Genomic DNA, 18,602 nt, shown 5'->3' with positions numbered 1-18,602 from the left:
ATAAAGTCAATTGATCAACTGTTTATATAAACGTGATGATATCTGATCATAAATATATATAAGTTATAAATATATATAAGTTACTTTCTTACTTGGATTTGATATCTTTTGTGAAATATATAAATATAATATAAATAAAAAAAATATAATAAAAAAAAATGATAGATATTAAGTGTGAAGCTAAAATCACTATTATTGTAATTTCTATCGTTTTAATTTCGTCGAAGGGTTATTTTATATTTATTATATTTTATATTTAATTTCTATATTTTATATAGATATTTTGAATCGTAAACTCGTTACAAATTAAGATTCCGTTTTATATAAGAAAAAAATTGTTCAAAATTCATTCTTGAAAATGTATTTCAATGTTATTGAAATCTATTAGAAATCTATTTGATAACTAATTTAATAAATTCATAAAAATCGTTCAAAATGTTGTGTTTTATAATATGTTTCAAATTTATTAAAATTTATAAAGAGGTAATTTTTTGATAAATTCATCTATTGTACATATTGTCAATTACTTGTTGTGTTTATAAAAACAATGTTTGCAGTTATGTTTATATATATGCAGATACGTCACGAACTCTAGGAAACTATAGAAAAAATTGCATAATATCAATAATATAGTATCAAGTTTTTTATATATATAAGTAGAAAATTAAAGCTGATTGCAAATTATGTATAAAAGAAAAAATTGATTAAAAAGATGATATTTTTATAACATATTTATTTAAATCAAAAAGGGAAAAAAATATTTATTTAGATCAAAAAGGGAGCTAATCGATAGATACTGCAAAACTTTTTTAATTTTGTTGATTTTTTTTCGGATGATTTAAAACGATGCAATATTTTTTGAGATTATAAAAAATTTGTAATAAAAAAATGATTAAAAAATAATGATAAATTGTAAAAATAAAAATATATGATTATTATATTATTTTTCAAAAGATATCAAAAAATCAAAAAAATACTAAGAATACATAGTCAAAATATGATTTTTAAAATTTAAACTTTCATTATTGTTTATTGAATTATTGTTTTCAATAATAATTCCTACATTGTGATATTCTTTATAAGATTCTTTAAATAAGATATTTCATTATTTGTAATCGATTTTAATTGGTCTATTAGATCAAAAGAATAAGAAGGTATTATTTATTGTGTCTTTGTATATTTCGAAACACATATTAGTCAGCAAATACAGTTGTTATCAGTTTCTAGTGACATAAGTCATGAATTTTATCTGATTATTTGCGTGAATTACGGTATCGTCTATTGATACTGTTTCTTAATAAATATTATCAATAAAAAAATAACAAAGTGTGCGTGACCAGGAATTGAAATAATTAATTATGTCATGATACAGATAAAAATATCTCCGCTTTTCACTCAGTCTTTTCATATATTTAAGAAAATAAGTTTCTTTTTAAAAACAGATATAATCTAATCGCATTTATAAAATATAGACAATGAAAATACTTCAATCTAAAAATATTTGATCTTGTAATTATTTTTAATTATCATTATTAATTGAAATTTTAACTCTTAACTTTATAATACTTATGATAAGTGCTGACAAGTACACTTTCATTTAAAATATTAGGATACTTATAGAAAATGAAATAATCTTGAAAAATCTCTAAGAAAAAAATCGTAATGTTTTATAATTATTATTAAATCCATTAATTTTCTCTATAAAGAATATATTCTATATATATATCTTATATTATGACAAAAACCTTGCTACTTATGTATAATAAAATTAAATTTTCTTTTCGTAAATACTTTTGTTAATATAATATAATATATATAATATAAATACAATATAAACATAAAAATTAATTAAACTGGATCACTACATTCTACTTGAAATGAATAGATATTATCTTAATATTTGCTTTTGGAGAAGATATATAGGTATATATTTCAATTTCAATTTTTAAACTGAAAAAAAATATTAAAAATAAAAAATACAAAATATATATAATATATCATATTATAAATATATGTATATTATATTATGTATATTATGTATATAATTTAAATTTACTTAAGTAGCTTCTAAAAGAATCATAAAGAGTAAAGAATTTATTATTTAAGATTAATTTATATAATAATAAATAATAATTTATACCAAATGACGCGATTGAATTATTTTGTGATCAATAATATGCTATATATTTATTATTATTTTTTAAATAATTCTTTTTTTCAAAAATTTTTTAAAAATATTTTTCTTCATTTTTTTTGTTCTATTATTTTTCTTAAAAATATCTATCTACTATATATTTTCTACTACGTACTTATACATAATACATGTTTACAACATCTTTATAACATAAAAGATATTACAGAATATGTAAACCGCTTTACCTAATATATATAATATTGAGTTAGTCATGATTGCCAAGAAATAAGATTAAAGATCTTAATCTAAAATAATGCATTTGAAACAAAAAAAATGAAAGAATTTAATTCTATATAATTTTTAATTCTATTATAATGAAAGAATTAATTCTATATTTCTCTCGTATAATATTATGTGATTATTAATATATTAATATATTCACAATTGTCACAAAGTTAAACTTATATTAGTTAATATAGATAAATGATGTATTATTATAATTATTAATAATTTAATAATATAATATAACATAACATATATGAATTAAATTACAATGCAACAAAATTACAATAGAGTGCAACATTGTATTGATGAAATAGTGTGATTTTAGTGGGATCACACGATCATGTGCATTGCATCATTAGAAATATAAAGTCGAAAATATTCTAAATATATCGATCAAAATCAAATTGCATAACATCAATGATGTGAAATTATAACAATACGATATTTTGCTATATAAAATTGATAAAATTAAACTAATAGTAATATTAATTTATTAATATTAATAATAATTAATAAAAAATCATGTTTACAATTTTTGCAAACAAAATATATTTTTATTAAGAAGAAGTATTTTAAAATTTATCTTAAGTAAGTCATTTTGTTATATGTATAATCAAATTTTATACATCCATTTTAATTTTTCTCATAAAAAATATATAGATTGAAAGCAGTAATAACAGGAGAATATAACACGTTAGATATCTCACGACATATAATAAATATTAACATAAGTATTAATATAAATTTTGAATATAAATTTTAAATATGATCAAAAGTAATTCATTTTTACATTATATTAATATATAATAGACGTAAATATAGTAAACGAAATAACTTTTCGATATTCCAAAATAGTTTTTCTTATTGATTTATAATTGTAATATTTATAATAAATTAATTAATTTATAATAAATTTCTTTTGCAAATAATTATTTTTCAATCTTTAATTTGTTTTTTTAAAATTAATTCTAATACTTAGTTACTTAGTTTTAAGTTTAAATTGATAGAAAGCATAAACATCATTTTAAACATAAAAAATGATTTATATGTTTATTATAATTATAGTATTCTAGTAAAATAATTCTTAATTAAACAGTAAAAGATCTTGTAATTTTTAATTAATTTTAGCTTTTTTGTTTATTTAAAAATAAGATTATTTTTAAATTCATTTATAATTATAAATTAATTCAATAAAAATTTAAATTTTTTAACATTAACAAAGTTGTCAAAGACAATTACAACATTTTCTTTGCTTTTATTTTTTATCATAAACAAAAATATGGATTACATTGTCATACGAAATTATAATGATTCAATAAGATAAGTAAGTATTCATTTTATTAAATAATATTCTCTTTAATATCTATTTAATATCTTTAATATCTTTTTATAAAAGTTTTTTTTATTAGCATAATAGATTCTATATAATTATATTCTAAAATAATTATAAAACGCAACGAAATATCCATATTTGGTAATAAAAAAAATATTAAATGAAGTAAATTATATTCAAAATAACTTTATAGTACTTTATAGTAGATTTGAATCGTTTATTTAAAATTTTTGTTATATAATAAGTCGAAGTATTATTGCTTTCAATTTATTCTATTATATTTTATTACGATCTTGACATGCAATAAATATGGAATAAACTTTGGAATGAATTTTTTTTTTAATAAACTATTATTTTTAACATTTTTTTCATTTTAAAATTATTAAAAATTTCATTTTCATTTTAATTTTTTGAATCTTGGATCATGAATTTTGATAACTGATATTATATAGATAATTAATTAAAAAATTTTTTGCCAATAACAAAACGAATTCGTCACGCATTCATTAAATTTATGCTTGTTTGACTGCGATCAAATTGTAAAATTCGATATACTATACTACATAAAACGTTTACGATGTTTGCTAACACAAAATTTGATGGAAACGTAAAGCATATAACGAATAGCAAATAATCGTGAAAGATTATGAGCATTTATTAGTGTCTTAAGTAACCGATTTGTGAAAAGAAAATTCGAAAGTATCGATGTATTTTTATGTACATATTCCCTAAAACATTTACAAACATTTGCCACTTTTACATTTACATTTGCGAGTAGATGATTATAAAAGATTGAAATATTGATGATACATGAATATTATTTTTGATAGGATATTTTAAATATATTTATAAATCATCAATTTTGTTTTATTCTAAAAAAAGTTTTTACAAAATAGATGATTCAGAATTTTTAATTATCATTTATATTATTTAAAATATATAAAAAAATTTTAAATAAACGATCCAAATCTACTATAAAATACTATAAAGTTATTTTGAAGATAATATTAAAATTTACTTCATTTAATATATTGTTTATTACCAAATATGGATATCTCGTTGAGTTTTATAATTTTGATTATATGCACAGTATGTTATAATGATGATATAGAAAACAAAAAGATAATATAATTTCGTATAATATAATAAAAATTTAATTTCATGTAATATATTTATTATATACACAAATATGTCGAAAATGTAAAATAATATTTTTTCACTCTATTTTCAGGTAAATCAAGTACATAAAAAAGTATTTTTAAGATACACATATATATATATACACATTTAATTTATGTTCTTTGATTAAATACATATGAAATATTATCAAATTATTATACATCAAAAAGATACTGTTTGTGCTTAAAAAGTTTTTAGAATAGCACAAATGCAAGAGAAATAAATTTTTTCTCTTGCTCTTTAATACTAATGGTATAACATTTAGCTATTTTTACGAATATCTATCAAAATCAGTCAATTAATTTATTGATTTTTAATTTTAATTTTAAACGATGAATTTATCTCATCGAATGTTCGATAAATTTTTAAATTTGAATTTTTATATTTTCGATTTAGATCTAAATTATATTTCTTGATTAATTATCTGTATAATATTTATGTTTCGAACAATCTTGAGATCATGGCTTTAAAGTAAAAAAAAAAAAGTAAAAAAAAAAAAAAAATAAATAAATCGAAATAAACCAAGATAAACAGAAAAGTAAGTAACAGAAGTAAAAGAAATTGTAATGAAAACAAATTCATATTAATGATAATGTAATCATATAAACTGTGATGCAAAAATTCCATGGAAGTTTTCCAAATCGTATTACACGATTTACATGAAAAACGATCACGTTGCATTCATTAAACATTCTTATCTACAACTGTTGATTCTTTGTTTTCAATTATATTCTTCGTTACATAATATGTTTATCTGATAACTTGTTTCAAGTTATTCTTAATCCTTGAAATCTTCCAGTATTTTCAACGTTCGTTAAATATACTTATTCTTCAAGATTAAATATAACCGGTGTTCGTTAAAACTAGAATACTTTTTTTATAACGACAATAATCATTTTTAGAAGATTCGATAAATATATAACATCATAAATTGACTTGTATGTTGTGTGCATTCATTCACGAAGTATTTCAGCACGCTAACGTGCTGAAACCACGTGCTTTCCGCATGTCTGGCTGCGCGAGTTACATGCGCCATGTAATATATTATCACGATTGTCACAGTCATTAAGTACTTCCTTGATTGTACGGTAGACACATATAAATGTTGTGGAAAAACACGAATTCCAAATGCAAGTGATCATTGATGACGAATACAATCTAATACATAAGGTGCATGATAGAAATTAAATCGTTCATTTAACAAAAATTTAATAACGATTCGAAATTTTTTGAAGATATAATTTTTTTTTACATTCATATTTATAATGAAATGATTATTAACTTTGTTTTTCTATATTTATTTTTTTTATAAATTGTTAAAAAATAAAATAAAAGTAAAATAAAATAAGATTTTTATGCTATTTATTGAAATGTACTATGAATTTTTAGTAATTTTCAATATTTTTAATTTTTCATAATATAGAAATTCAATAATTTTTATATTTTTATTTTTATTTTAAAAAAGATTATTGTTTTGATTTATAGGTAAATAAAGACTTAAATTTTACTATATTGAAAATATAGCAATTCAATTATTTTATGATTTTTTTAAATTAATTTTAAAAAATTAACACATGGCCGTTTATTCTGCACATTTTATTTTTAACAAATAAAGAATTGTTTTTTTTTCAAGATATTTAATACTTTGAGAGATATATTTAAATATACATGTCATTAGTTTTTATTTAATTTAAATATGATTTAAAAAGATGATTTAAAAATTATTATATATAAATATTATTATATGTATAATTTTTTTTAAATATTTTAAAATATTTAATTTCAATATTATTTCCCTCGCATTTGATATTTACATATATATTTTTTAAATAAATATATAATTGAAAATAAAAAGTAATTATAAAAAGTATAAATAAAAAGTAATTATTCTTTTTTGATTTTAATATAGACATCCTTGAACTACTTGTCACATATATCTATTCTTATTCTACATATATTATTAAACGTAACATGAAATGATTTATAAAATTTTTTATTATAATTTCAAATTAACAGCGAGATTTCTGATTTATGTAAAAATTGATTATTTTCTTTTTTTGTATTTCAATTAAAGAAAATTAAAGTACTACATATTATGATCTAATATTTATTAATAATTTATCTTATTTGTTAAAAATAATTATTATCGATATCTTAATTATTTTGAATGATATATTAATTCAATCGGATATTTTTTCTTTCTTCTTTCGTTTGAGAATCCCGATATCTATCACGAATAAAAGCGTAAGGGATCATTTTTTCGAATACGATCGTTACACAGTGAAGAGCGCAAATAATTCGAGCATGCTTCACTCGTGCTGAAACACATATGTACGCGCTGAAATCGTGGTATTCTCAAAATAGATTGCATTCGAGTAATTCAGTTGTAATAATAGCATGTATCAATTGCTTCCTCCTTGCTACAACAGTAACGCATCTGGTCAACGAAATTCTCACGTGTAATCACGTGTTATTCATTTATCCTTAAAATTTATCAATTAATTACATAATGGAAAATAATAGCGAAATTGATATTTTAATAAATAAATATATATAAAAATATAATTTTTTATATATCAAAAATATAATTTTTTATATTTTATTTTTTTAATTTAAAAAAATTTGTGCTTCGTTACAATTAAAATCGATATCAGGTCGATGTTAAATTAAAATTTAATATATAATTCTTTAATAATTAAATTATTTTCAATGAATTGCGTCACGCTTTCAAACTCATTTAAACAATTTGTAGTTAAAAAATCTAAAAAGACAAATTTATCAGGAAAATTTATACATATGTACAAAGATAAAAATATATTTCTGGTGGAAATTGTTCGATTTGACCTAGTCTTCGACAAATGATCATTTAGATGTTCGATCAGACTTTGTTGTGCTGAGATATGCTGAATGACAGCCAAGTTCCATTACAAATTTATAATTATGATGTGCCAATGATATATTCAACGACATTCAAGACCATTTACGGGCTTTGCGATGAGATGGGTTTGGATTAGATATGTGGGCCAAGGTAAAAAGGCGCATTAATTCACGGGCATCCCAGAAAATCTGTGGCTTGATCGTTGTGGAATGAAATAATAGTTCAAGTTATTTTTATTTGAACAATGTTACAATTGTCTATAAGAATTGTTTATATTAATGAAAATAGATGGATATAATGTTGATAAAATAATAATAAGATAAATTTGCATTTCTATTTATAAAGATTTTTAAGTAATAAAATAATGTTAGCCTCGTACAAGATAAGAAAATTAACCTTAATTATAAGAAAAACGATTAATACAAGTTAATAATTCGAAATATATAATAGAGATAATATATAATAAAGATTTGCATATGTAACAGAGAAAGTATTTTTTTACTAAATTAGTAGAAAAAAATAGAACTATTTTAGCTTGAATATGGAAATAAAAAAAATATTATTTTGTTACGTTCAATCGTCGTAAAATTAAAAATTTTTTTAAATTAAATAAACGATCAAATTTTGATTTGGTATTATGATGCATCTAATTTTTTTTTTTCTAATTAATGTTGAAATGAAATATAAAAAAAAATTATTATTAATAATTTATTTTTATCATATATTTTTATAATATTTTCGTTATATATTTTTAAAAAATGTAGTTTTTACATTTCATTCTTTTATATTTGAATGAAAATAAATTTTTAAAATTTAATTATTTCTGTATTTTCTTGTTTTTAATTTTATTTTTAAATAATATTATAAGACGTTTAAATATTTTTTAATTTATAATATTTCTAAAATTTATACTTTAAATTATTGCAGTAAATGAATTATAGTTGTAATAATTGTACATTAATTACAGTTATAAGAGTATATTTTGATTTTATATATTCTCTAATTCTGATAAATTAGATTAGAAAAATATTGCACTATTCACATTTTCTTCTAAGTCTTAGATCTTTGAAATTAGAATATTTATTTCAACTATAAAATTTCACTATAAAACTTCAGATTTAAAAAATATAACAATATCACAATTTTAATAATATCTGATAAACTGTTCAAATGGATCATACAATTAATTATATAAAAATGAGAATGTACGATGCACTCCTGCGATTGACACAATTGCTATATATTTGTCATTATGTAAATATAGTTATATGTGCTATATATACTTCGATGAACCGTAACAACGAGAACTGATCGAAGACGTCTTTCAATATTTCAATATTATCCCTGTCTTATCGCTCGATACGCTAATAGTGGCCATTTGGTGAACTTTTGTATTTACATGCAGGATATTTTTTCATAGGTTAGGATATCTTCAATATTATTATTATATGATAATAGTTCGTTGGTTAGAACTAATAATTATTGGAATTCTAACAAAAATTGCTAAAAGAGATCAGCTAATAAAATCTATCTAGTAATATAAGCAAAACATTTGCACACTATCTCATTTCTTATATAGCATTTATATTTTTATAGATTATTAGAAACTTGATAGATCTAAAATAAATATAAAATCATATAGAATTAACATTTAATAATTGCTTATGAGATAATTATTGTTTTTAAATAATTATATATTTTGTTATATTGTTATAATTATAATTAATTGTTTTTAAATAACAATTTTTTCAAGAAAATTGAAATAATATCGATTTCATGTTAGATATAGATTAGATAGATTTTATAAATTCCACGAAAACAATCAATTGATGAATTACTTAAAATATAAAATTATATTACTTAAAATATATCTCTTCTGCTTTTTTCTTGATTTTTTATGTTTTATTGTTTTGAAATATTTTATATGACCAAATATTTTAATAAAAATATAAATAATACTGTCTTTTAATGATTAATAAGATTAACAAATGTTTCGCGACTAACAGATTAATATAAATATACATATCCATTAATATTAATTATAAATGTACTATATCTTTTACGTTTAAAAATATTACAATCCGATTATATTTAATTAGTTTATTTAATTAGTAATTAGTAAGTATAAAGAAATAGAATTATATTTAATTAGTAATAGAGGATAAGATTATATATAGAAAATATATATAATATATATAATAGAAAATAATAAAGGAATCTTCAATTTAAATTTCATCGAAAAATATTTATACTTTTTGCATTTATATTTCTTTAAAATATTATTGATTTTTTTACATATAAGTTCTATCGCATTGTATTGTCTTTCTCCAATGACATTAGAATTCGTTCGAGTTTTAAAATATAACGGTCATAAAATCATAATAAAGATTGTCCCTAAAGTTCACGAAATATTCTAATTTAATTTTTACGAATAATATTTATTTATGGATATGAATTTTTCATAAAATCTAGTTTTTTTTTTTTGATATTTTTCATGTTATTATATGCATATTATTTTTTTTTATTTGACAACATTTTCTTTTTCTTTTTTTTTCTTTTTAAGAATATTTTCTTTATGTAATCCACCATAATTTTAGTACGTTTTATGCGTTTTAGTGCTGGAGGACTTGTGACAGCAGTAGCACCGGTTGTCATAAGCGGAAATGGAGTCTGGGTCGGATGGCCGGGTATGCACATGGAGAATCGGGATGAACCAATTCCTGAATCTGATCCTAACGATCGTACGCCAACAGCTGGTCTTTTGTCTCGAAAGGTATGTTTTTTCTTTTTACAAATTTTATATTCTTATAATAATAGAAATAATAAAGTCCTTTTTAATTAAGGTATCCTATATAGCATATTTTTATTTTTTAAAATATAAAAGAGAAAGCGGTAATGCAAAGTCTTGCTGGTAAACTTGGTAAACTAAAGCTTTCCAATAAAATCAACATTAAAATAATACATTTATATATAATTTTATAATGGAATATATTTGTAACAGAAAATATATCAAATTATAGAACATTAGAAAAAATTTTAAATATATTTAATCTTTCAATATAAACATTTTCATGAAATCAAAAAACTTTTTTATAATTTTTTATACATAAGTTTTTTTATTCCTTTAATTTTAGATAATTGTTATAGCGATTTTAAGATACTTTGATGTTTTTAAAATATGTTTATTTATATAAAAAAAAATTTCACGAAATTTTTTTATTTTTTTAGAAATATAAAAAAATGTATAAATATATTATTGGAATTCTGTTTATAATTTATATTAGTTGAATAAATGTTTTTCTTTTTTTAAAGATATATTTAAATATATCTTGAAATATTATTATTTTATTATTATTATTTTATGCATATTTTATTGCATTCAAAAATTTATGATTATTATATTTATGAACAATTAACTTACATATAATAATATAAATATAAATGTATATGTATAATATTTTTTTTATATATATTTATATATAATATAATAATAATACTAAGTTTATTAAATATTATAGACAATATTAATTAAATAAATAAAAATTTCGTTCAAAAGAATTAAAGTTTTATATTAATTGTATAAAAACTTTTGAGTGGAAAGTTTTTTAAATAAAGATAAAATTTCCAATTTTTCTTTTTCATTTGAAATTTTTAAATGTAAAAGAGAAATGTATGAGGATTAAATTAAAGCCAAATTTAAGTCAATGCATTAATATAATATTGCAAAAAAATAAATCTCTTGTAATATAAAAAACTATTCATATACAATGGCGTCCATAATTATATTCATTTAAATTTTTTACTTTTTCTTCGAAGTTAAATTTATATATCACAAAGCATTATAATATAAAACGTTCATAAAACGAAAATATCAGAAGATATAAACGTCGTCGGATCTTCATTTTCACGAGTTACGCTGACCTTTTTGTGTTCCTGATACCAGCGATAGTGCACGATGATATGTATGCAAAGATATTTTCGTCAATATGCGTGAAAATAACATATATTATGAAGAATATTATTGTTAATATATCATGAGTTGGTAATTATTGCAACGAACATTATAGAATATGTATGTAGACTATATATACATATATAGTCGATCATTATTAAAATATCTACTTACTACATGTTGATTATATATGTCGTTAACAAAGTTCTGATAGAGAGATGACGTATATTGAAAATAACTAGATCGAATAATTTCGTTTCGAGCATCGTATACATATTTATGTTACTAGGAAAAAGCAATTTAATATTAAAAGAAACTAAGAAAATAAGAAATATAGAATTATTATATAATTGATTATGATTACGAATTTATAAAAAAAGAAATATAAAAATAAAAATAAACATAAAATAAATAAAAATAAAAAAATAAACAATAGTGTTCATACCAACATTCACGTCAAACAATTCACTTAACCTTACAATTTTATATTATATCAATTTATTTCATCTTATAGAATTTAAAAGAAAGAAGAAAGAAAAATTAATTTATTAAAAATTTATTATATTCATGAATTTCTTTTCTTAACTGTTGAAATATAAGGAAAAATAATGTTTCATAAGATTATTAATAGAAATTCGAAATTGAAATATATATTCTCTTGTGAGAAATATATTTTTTGTTAAACAGCTGTTTCCAACACAATTATCATAATAGTAAAAATTCTCTTCAATATATGTAAATATGATTCATATATTATTTATAGAAATCAAAATAAAATACTATTTTTCAAACCAAGAGGGCGCGCGTGCTTTCTTCGATCTTTCCTCGTGTCAGGTTCGTGTCAATCGATAATTATAAGAACCATTTCGCGTGTCAATTGCGTGTGATCATGAAATGAAATATAATATAATGCAATAGTGATCGTAATATCTATATTGGATTAATAGTATCTAAAAATTATGATTTTATGAAAAAATAAATTTAAAAATAATACAGCATTTTCTCACATAAAATTTTCTTTTTAAATTGAAAATTTACATTAATATTATTAATTAATACTATATTATATATCAAATTCATGGAATACTATTAATTGAGTGACAGTTTGTATATTGATGCTTAATCTTATAATCACAAGTATTTATATATGTAAATTGTGACGTAATTAAGAAAAAGGTGATTTTACATATGAAACAGATTAAAAATATAAACTGAAAATGAAATTTATTTATTTATTTAACTTTTCTTTCGTAAGAAGTATATAACTTGATTCTTATATCATTAATCTAACTATATTTAAATTAAAAGTAAAAGGTTAGGTTAGTAATCACACGATAGGTTTTCTTTTATCTGTATCTATGAAAGATTTCAAAATTAATATTTTTTTAACTGATATCTTCAATATGATACATTTTTCTATATAATATTCAATTTGTTTATGTAATGAATTAATGTGATGAGTTGACTTATTATTCGGATTTCCAACTTGAAGAAAAAATTAAAATTTATAAATTTAATAATTTATTTACAATTTATTTTTTAATATATCAATTATCAATTATTTATTTATAAATTAATTATTATGATATAGAAGTCTAGCATAAAATATAGAAGTTAAGGAACAATTCAGTTATCTGGTTAGCATTTGCAAAGATTCAGTGAGGATTCTACAGAACTTGTTTATTTTTATATCTGTACTGAATATACAGTTAGGAAATGCGTTAAATATAATTCACGTTCTCTTCTACTCTTCTTTACAATTAACATCATATTGAAAGTATTTTATAATAATGATTGACTTAATTATCTAATATATTATAGATTCCAAAGCATTAATCAATTCTAATGTCGAATTCCTATTATCACGAAATAATCTTGAAATGATCTCTCTTCTCTATTAACCTACTTTATGATTCATCGCTTTTCTATTGATTTTATAAATTTTCCTCGGACAGAGTTATTCGAAGAATTTTAGAATTCTTAGAGAAAATCATTATCATTTTCAATTTGGGAATTATTACAATTTGGGAATATGAATAATTTTTATTTTTATATAGTAAATTTTTATATTATGTAGTAAATATTATTTACTAAATATTATTTGATTTAAGAATACATGAAGATATGTATGATGTATAAATGATGTATACAAGAATATAAAAGAAATTTGTTTTTAATTACAAAGATTTTATTTAATTTTTTATAAGATATCATATAATCATTGTTGAAATTTTATCAAATTTATTTAAATTATTTACATTGGTAATTAAATATTTTTAGTCTTTAAATTATTTACATTGGTTTATTTTTGGTCTTAACTAGTTAATATACAAATGTGAAAATAAAAAGAATATTATTATAGATCATACAATATGTAGGTCATTTTAATTATTATATTTTTTGATAAAGATTTATTATTATTTTTCAGATTCATGTGATATCAAATAATAAATTATATCGAATGTTTATATGTATATAATTGTCTACGTATGAAAACATTAATTTAGTTTTGAACTTAAATGTATTGAACTAATAATTCATCTCTGATGACAATTTTTCTAAATTTTTCTATAAAATAATTTTTATTTGTTTTTTAACAATTTAAACAAATAATTAAATTTAATTTGTTTAATTTAATTTCTTTAACTTCTCATTAAAATCTCATTCAAAATATGCATTTTTTATATAATTAATTGTATATATTTTAATTGTATATAATTATTATATATATTGTATATATATATTTTTTAATAATTTTAAAGAATATTATTTTCAAATTATTCATACAGAGTATTTCATTATTATTGAAAATAATAAAATTTTGTTTCAAAGGGAATAGTAACGAATTTTATCTGAATGCACATATCTTTCAAGATTTCAAAATGACTTTTATTTTTTAAATATTTTTATTCTGATAGATGTATATATTGTTCGATGACAAATTCATCGTAATACGATGTATTCGTATTACAAGGTCATTGAAAGTTCTTGCCGTTCAAAACTTATCTTTATTGAAAGTCCAAAAATTATTTCTTATCTTTGATATTCAAAATATTGACCTCAATGCATTATTGTATCTTTAAAAAATAGCTGCATCTTTTTTTAATTACAAAAATAATTGATAGACATTTCTTATACGATTTTTTATATTATTAAAAGTATTTTGTTTTCCTTGATAAATTTGATTGATTTTGAAATGCTACTTTATAAAGAAAAATTCAGAATCTTTGATTTACTCATCTTCATATAATGTTTACAATCAAATCAACGAAATATTTCTGATGAATGAAATCTTGGACAAATTTAAGATTTTTGAATGATAATAAATGACTAGAAACATTAATACAATAATAGGAACATCAATACAATAATAGGAACATCAATACATTTAAATCAATAAATTCATGGAACAAGTTATATATCCATCAGATATAAAAGTATATTTCATTAAGAAAAAAAAAAAGGAAAATGAAGATCTTAATAAATAATAATAAATAAATCTTAATAATCTTAATAAATAATAAATTTAAAAAATACATGTCTTCTTGGATAAGATGTTATCATCATTTCTCTTATAAATAAATTTTATTTGAAATATTTTTTTCAATAATATATAGTTTGAGAGATAATTTCATAGTTCACTTTAAATAAATTATTATATTTATACTAATTATTTTTTGTTTATCATATAAGCTAAATATACTACGACTAAATATAAATATAGAAAATTAACATTTTTAAACTACCTATTCAAGCTATTTTTTCATATTACAAAAAAAACAGTTGCATTTTTATAAATATAAAATTCATAAAAAAAGTATTTAGAATACACTTATGTAATATATTTTTAAAAATGTAAATATTTATTAATAATTTTCGAAAAAATTAAAATATTGATGAAAAATTTCAATGATATTATTTTATATTTATTATTTATATTAATTTTTATTTTCAAAATAATCATTAATAATTATTGTTAATAATTATCAATTATTATACTTTAAATCAAATTCTTTAATTTTTATTCTCTAATTTATATAAAAATTTCATATGGTGTCACTTAAAAAAAGAATAATTTATGATATAATTTTTTCGGTATATAAGATATTTGGTATAAAATAATATGGATGCCAAGTACAATTAAATTTTTTTCTACTTTTTCCTTATTTTATTTAAAATATAGATAATTCATTTTATTCATTTTTTAGAATTATGTTATTGGAATATTCATAATCAAAGAAAAAATCTTTCAATCTTTCTATTATGAAAATTACTTTTATGCGATCATGATAATTTTCCATTTGACTAATACACTTAATAAACTGTGATTCAGATTATCACGGTTCCGTCACATGAACAACGACGTATTACACCCATAACCTGACAACTGGAATTCTGATATTATATGTTGACCTTGACATTGTTATTTATTCGTATCTTCATATTATGTCTGAGTCATTCTCTCATAATATAAGATGATGTATTGTTTTATTAAGATTGAATTACTGAAAAAATGTTATATTGATTGGTGTTATATTGTGGTTTTACTTAGAATAATTCAGGAAATTCTGTAGATATTTGAATAGAAGATATGAATTTTCATGATAAATTATTTTTACATTATTTTGTATTTATTTATGTTTATTTATTAAAAAATAAATTTTAAAAAGCAATGTTTTTTAATTTTTTGGCTAATAAAATTGATATTATTCGATTAATTTTATCAAAACTCAAGAATGACATATGTTTTTCTGTTAAATAATACGAAGTGAAATACTATAAAAAAATTCTGATAAAATAAATGTTTTTCTGCGTTTATATTACTTTAATATAATGTTTTATTATTATGCCTATTCTAATTTAGCAATATATTTTGAAAAATAATTAATTTATATATTTTATACAGTTTTTGAAATGGAGGTGTTTTATTAATTCTAATTTTATAAAATTATATAGTAAAAATAAATATAATTAAAATATATAAAATTAAAATAAAAACGGGGATTTATTATATATTATTAGAATTCAGAATGATTATGTAAATTTTCAAAATTTAAAATTTCCTTTAAATGACGTATTTTTATTAAATAGTTTGAATATTCGATTCGTTGAATAACATAAAATAATAGAATTTTGTTTTAAATATTTATATCTAGTAATAATCTAAATCATTTAATAATACAATCAAGATTAAACATTTAAATTATGATTACTCAATATCAATCATATTACTCATATCAAGCATTTTATTATTAATTTTGTAATGATATTTTCTAACAAATTTTTATTATTATTAAACTTTATTAATTAACTATTATTAAACTTATTAAACTTTTATTATTGAAGTGTTAAAATTGTTCATCAAAAAATTGAATTATTTATAGTTTACTCAAATGTTTTTTCTGCTCTGTAACGATTGATATTTTTTCCTTGTCACACATACTCCTACGATTTACTTATTAATTTCAACAAGTTTTAATGTACGTTGAATATACAAAAAGTATTATCGAGAAAGCTTGTTCATGATAATCATTGACATATACTTTCTATAAGTGTCTTTCTAACCATGTCTACTGATAATTTAATAAGTGATAATTTTTGTTTGTCTGCCCTTTGTACGTATCTGTCAGGAAATATCACTTAAATATCATTTAAATATTTATTATTAAATATTACAAGGATAAAAATCATTTAAATTTTAAAATCGATTACAACAGTAATACTAATTAATCTTGTAACAAATCAATGCATTTATTCTTTTCTTGTAACTATAATATTAGTCATTGTTATGTAAATTCATAATTTGTTTATTATATATTGAGAATAATAATAAAAGAAAAATAATAAATAAATTATTAATAATAGAAGAATGGATTATATAATAGAAGAAAAATAATAGATAGATTATTATATATATATTATAAATTTATTTATTCCGCTAAAAAATGAAGGATTTATATAAATTTACATATTCTATAATATTTTTATATATTAACATTTCATTCATTTCTTGCATCTATAATTGTATATATTAATGTTTTATATTTTGCTATCTTTTTTATTTATTTATTTATTTATTTAATTATTTCATTTTTCTTATTTACATTCTAATTTACATTATCTAATCATTTACTTCTTCTTCTTATATTTTCCTATTTATGTTATCCTTTTTAATCTCCTGTATCAATTTATAACCTTCTCCAACTCTGTTCTTTCCTAGATATATATTTCAATGTTATTTAATTTTTTTTGCACAATATATATCTCTTTCCTAGACAAAAAATAATAAAAAACTATTTATAAATTTATTTATAAATGAGATAAGTATAAAAAAATATAATCAATAAGATATTCATATAGAGAATTTTTTTGTGAAATTTTCATGAATATATATAATAATACAGATTTTTCTACTTTTCTTTTATATTAAATAAAAATTTTTCTCAAATAAAAAATTAATTTTATTCTATTAATTTTTTTTTTATCTAAATGAGATTGTTGTATAAAATTAAAATTAAAATGAAATGAAATGAAATTAATTTTAGTATAATTCATGCAATAAATTATATTGTGAAAATATTGTTAAAAAACTTAAAATATTTGAAATAATATATTTTGCTAATAATATTTATAATTTTTATATTAATTAATTATTAAAAATAAATATTATTTAATATTTACTAATTATGTTTTTTCATAGATTATTAAACTATTAGATTATTATTTTATTGGAATAAAGAAATTAATAAAGAAATTAATAAAAAATTAATAAAAACTTAAATAATGGAATTTCTTAAAAAATAAAAAATAAATCATTAATATTTTATTTGTGATGAAATTA

At 19.0% G+C, this 18,602-nt stretch overlaps 1 protein-coding gene across 4 annotated transcripts in view; it reads left to right on the top strand.

Annotated features, from left to right (window-relative positions):
* Positions 1-18,602, top strand: part of LOC102678590 (alpha,alpha-trehalose-phosphate synthase [UDP-forming]) — a 55,084-nt gene that overhangs the window by 8,326 nt on the left and 28,156 nt on the right. For all 4 annotated transcript variants that reach the window (XM_006618798.2, XM_006618797.2, XM_006618795.2 and 1 more), the window contains one exon: positions 10,426-10,582. In XM_006618798.2, coding sequence (XP_006618861.1) covers positions 10,426-10,582 — 157 coding nt within the window. The remainder of the gene's footprint in view (positions 1-10,425; positions 10,583-18,602) is intronic.

The sequence above is a fragment of the Apis dorsata genome, unplaced genomic scaffold (genome assembly GCF_000469605.1).
Source record: "Apis dorsata unplaced genomic scaffold, Apis dorsata 1.3 scaffold_376, whole genome shotgun sequence".
Lineage (NCBI taxonomy): Eukaryota > Metazoa > Arthropoda > Insecta > Hymenoptera > Apidae > Apis > Apis dorsata.
This window is presented reverse-complemented; position numbering and strand designations above follow the sequence as displayed.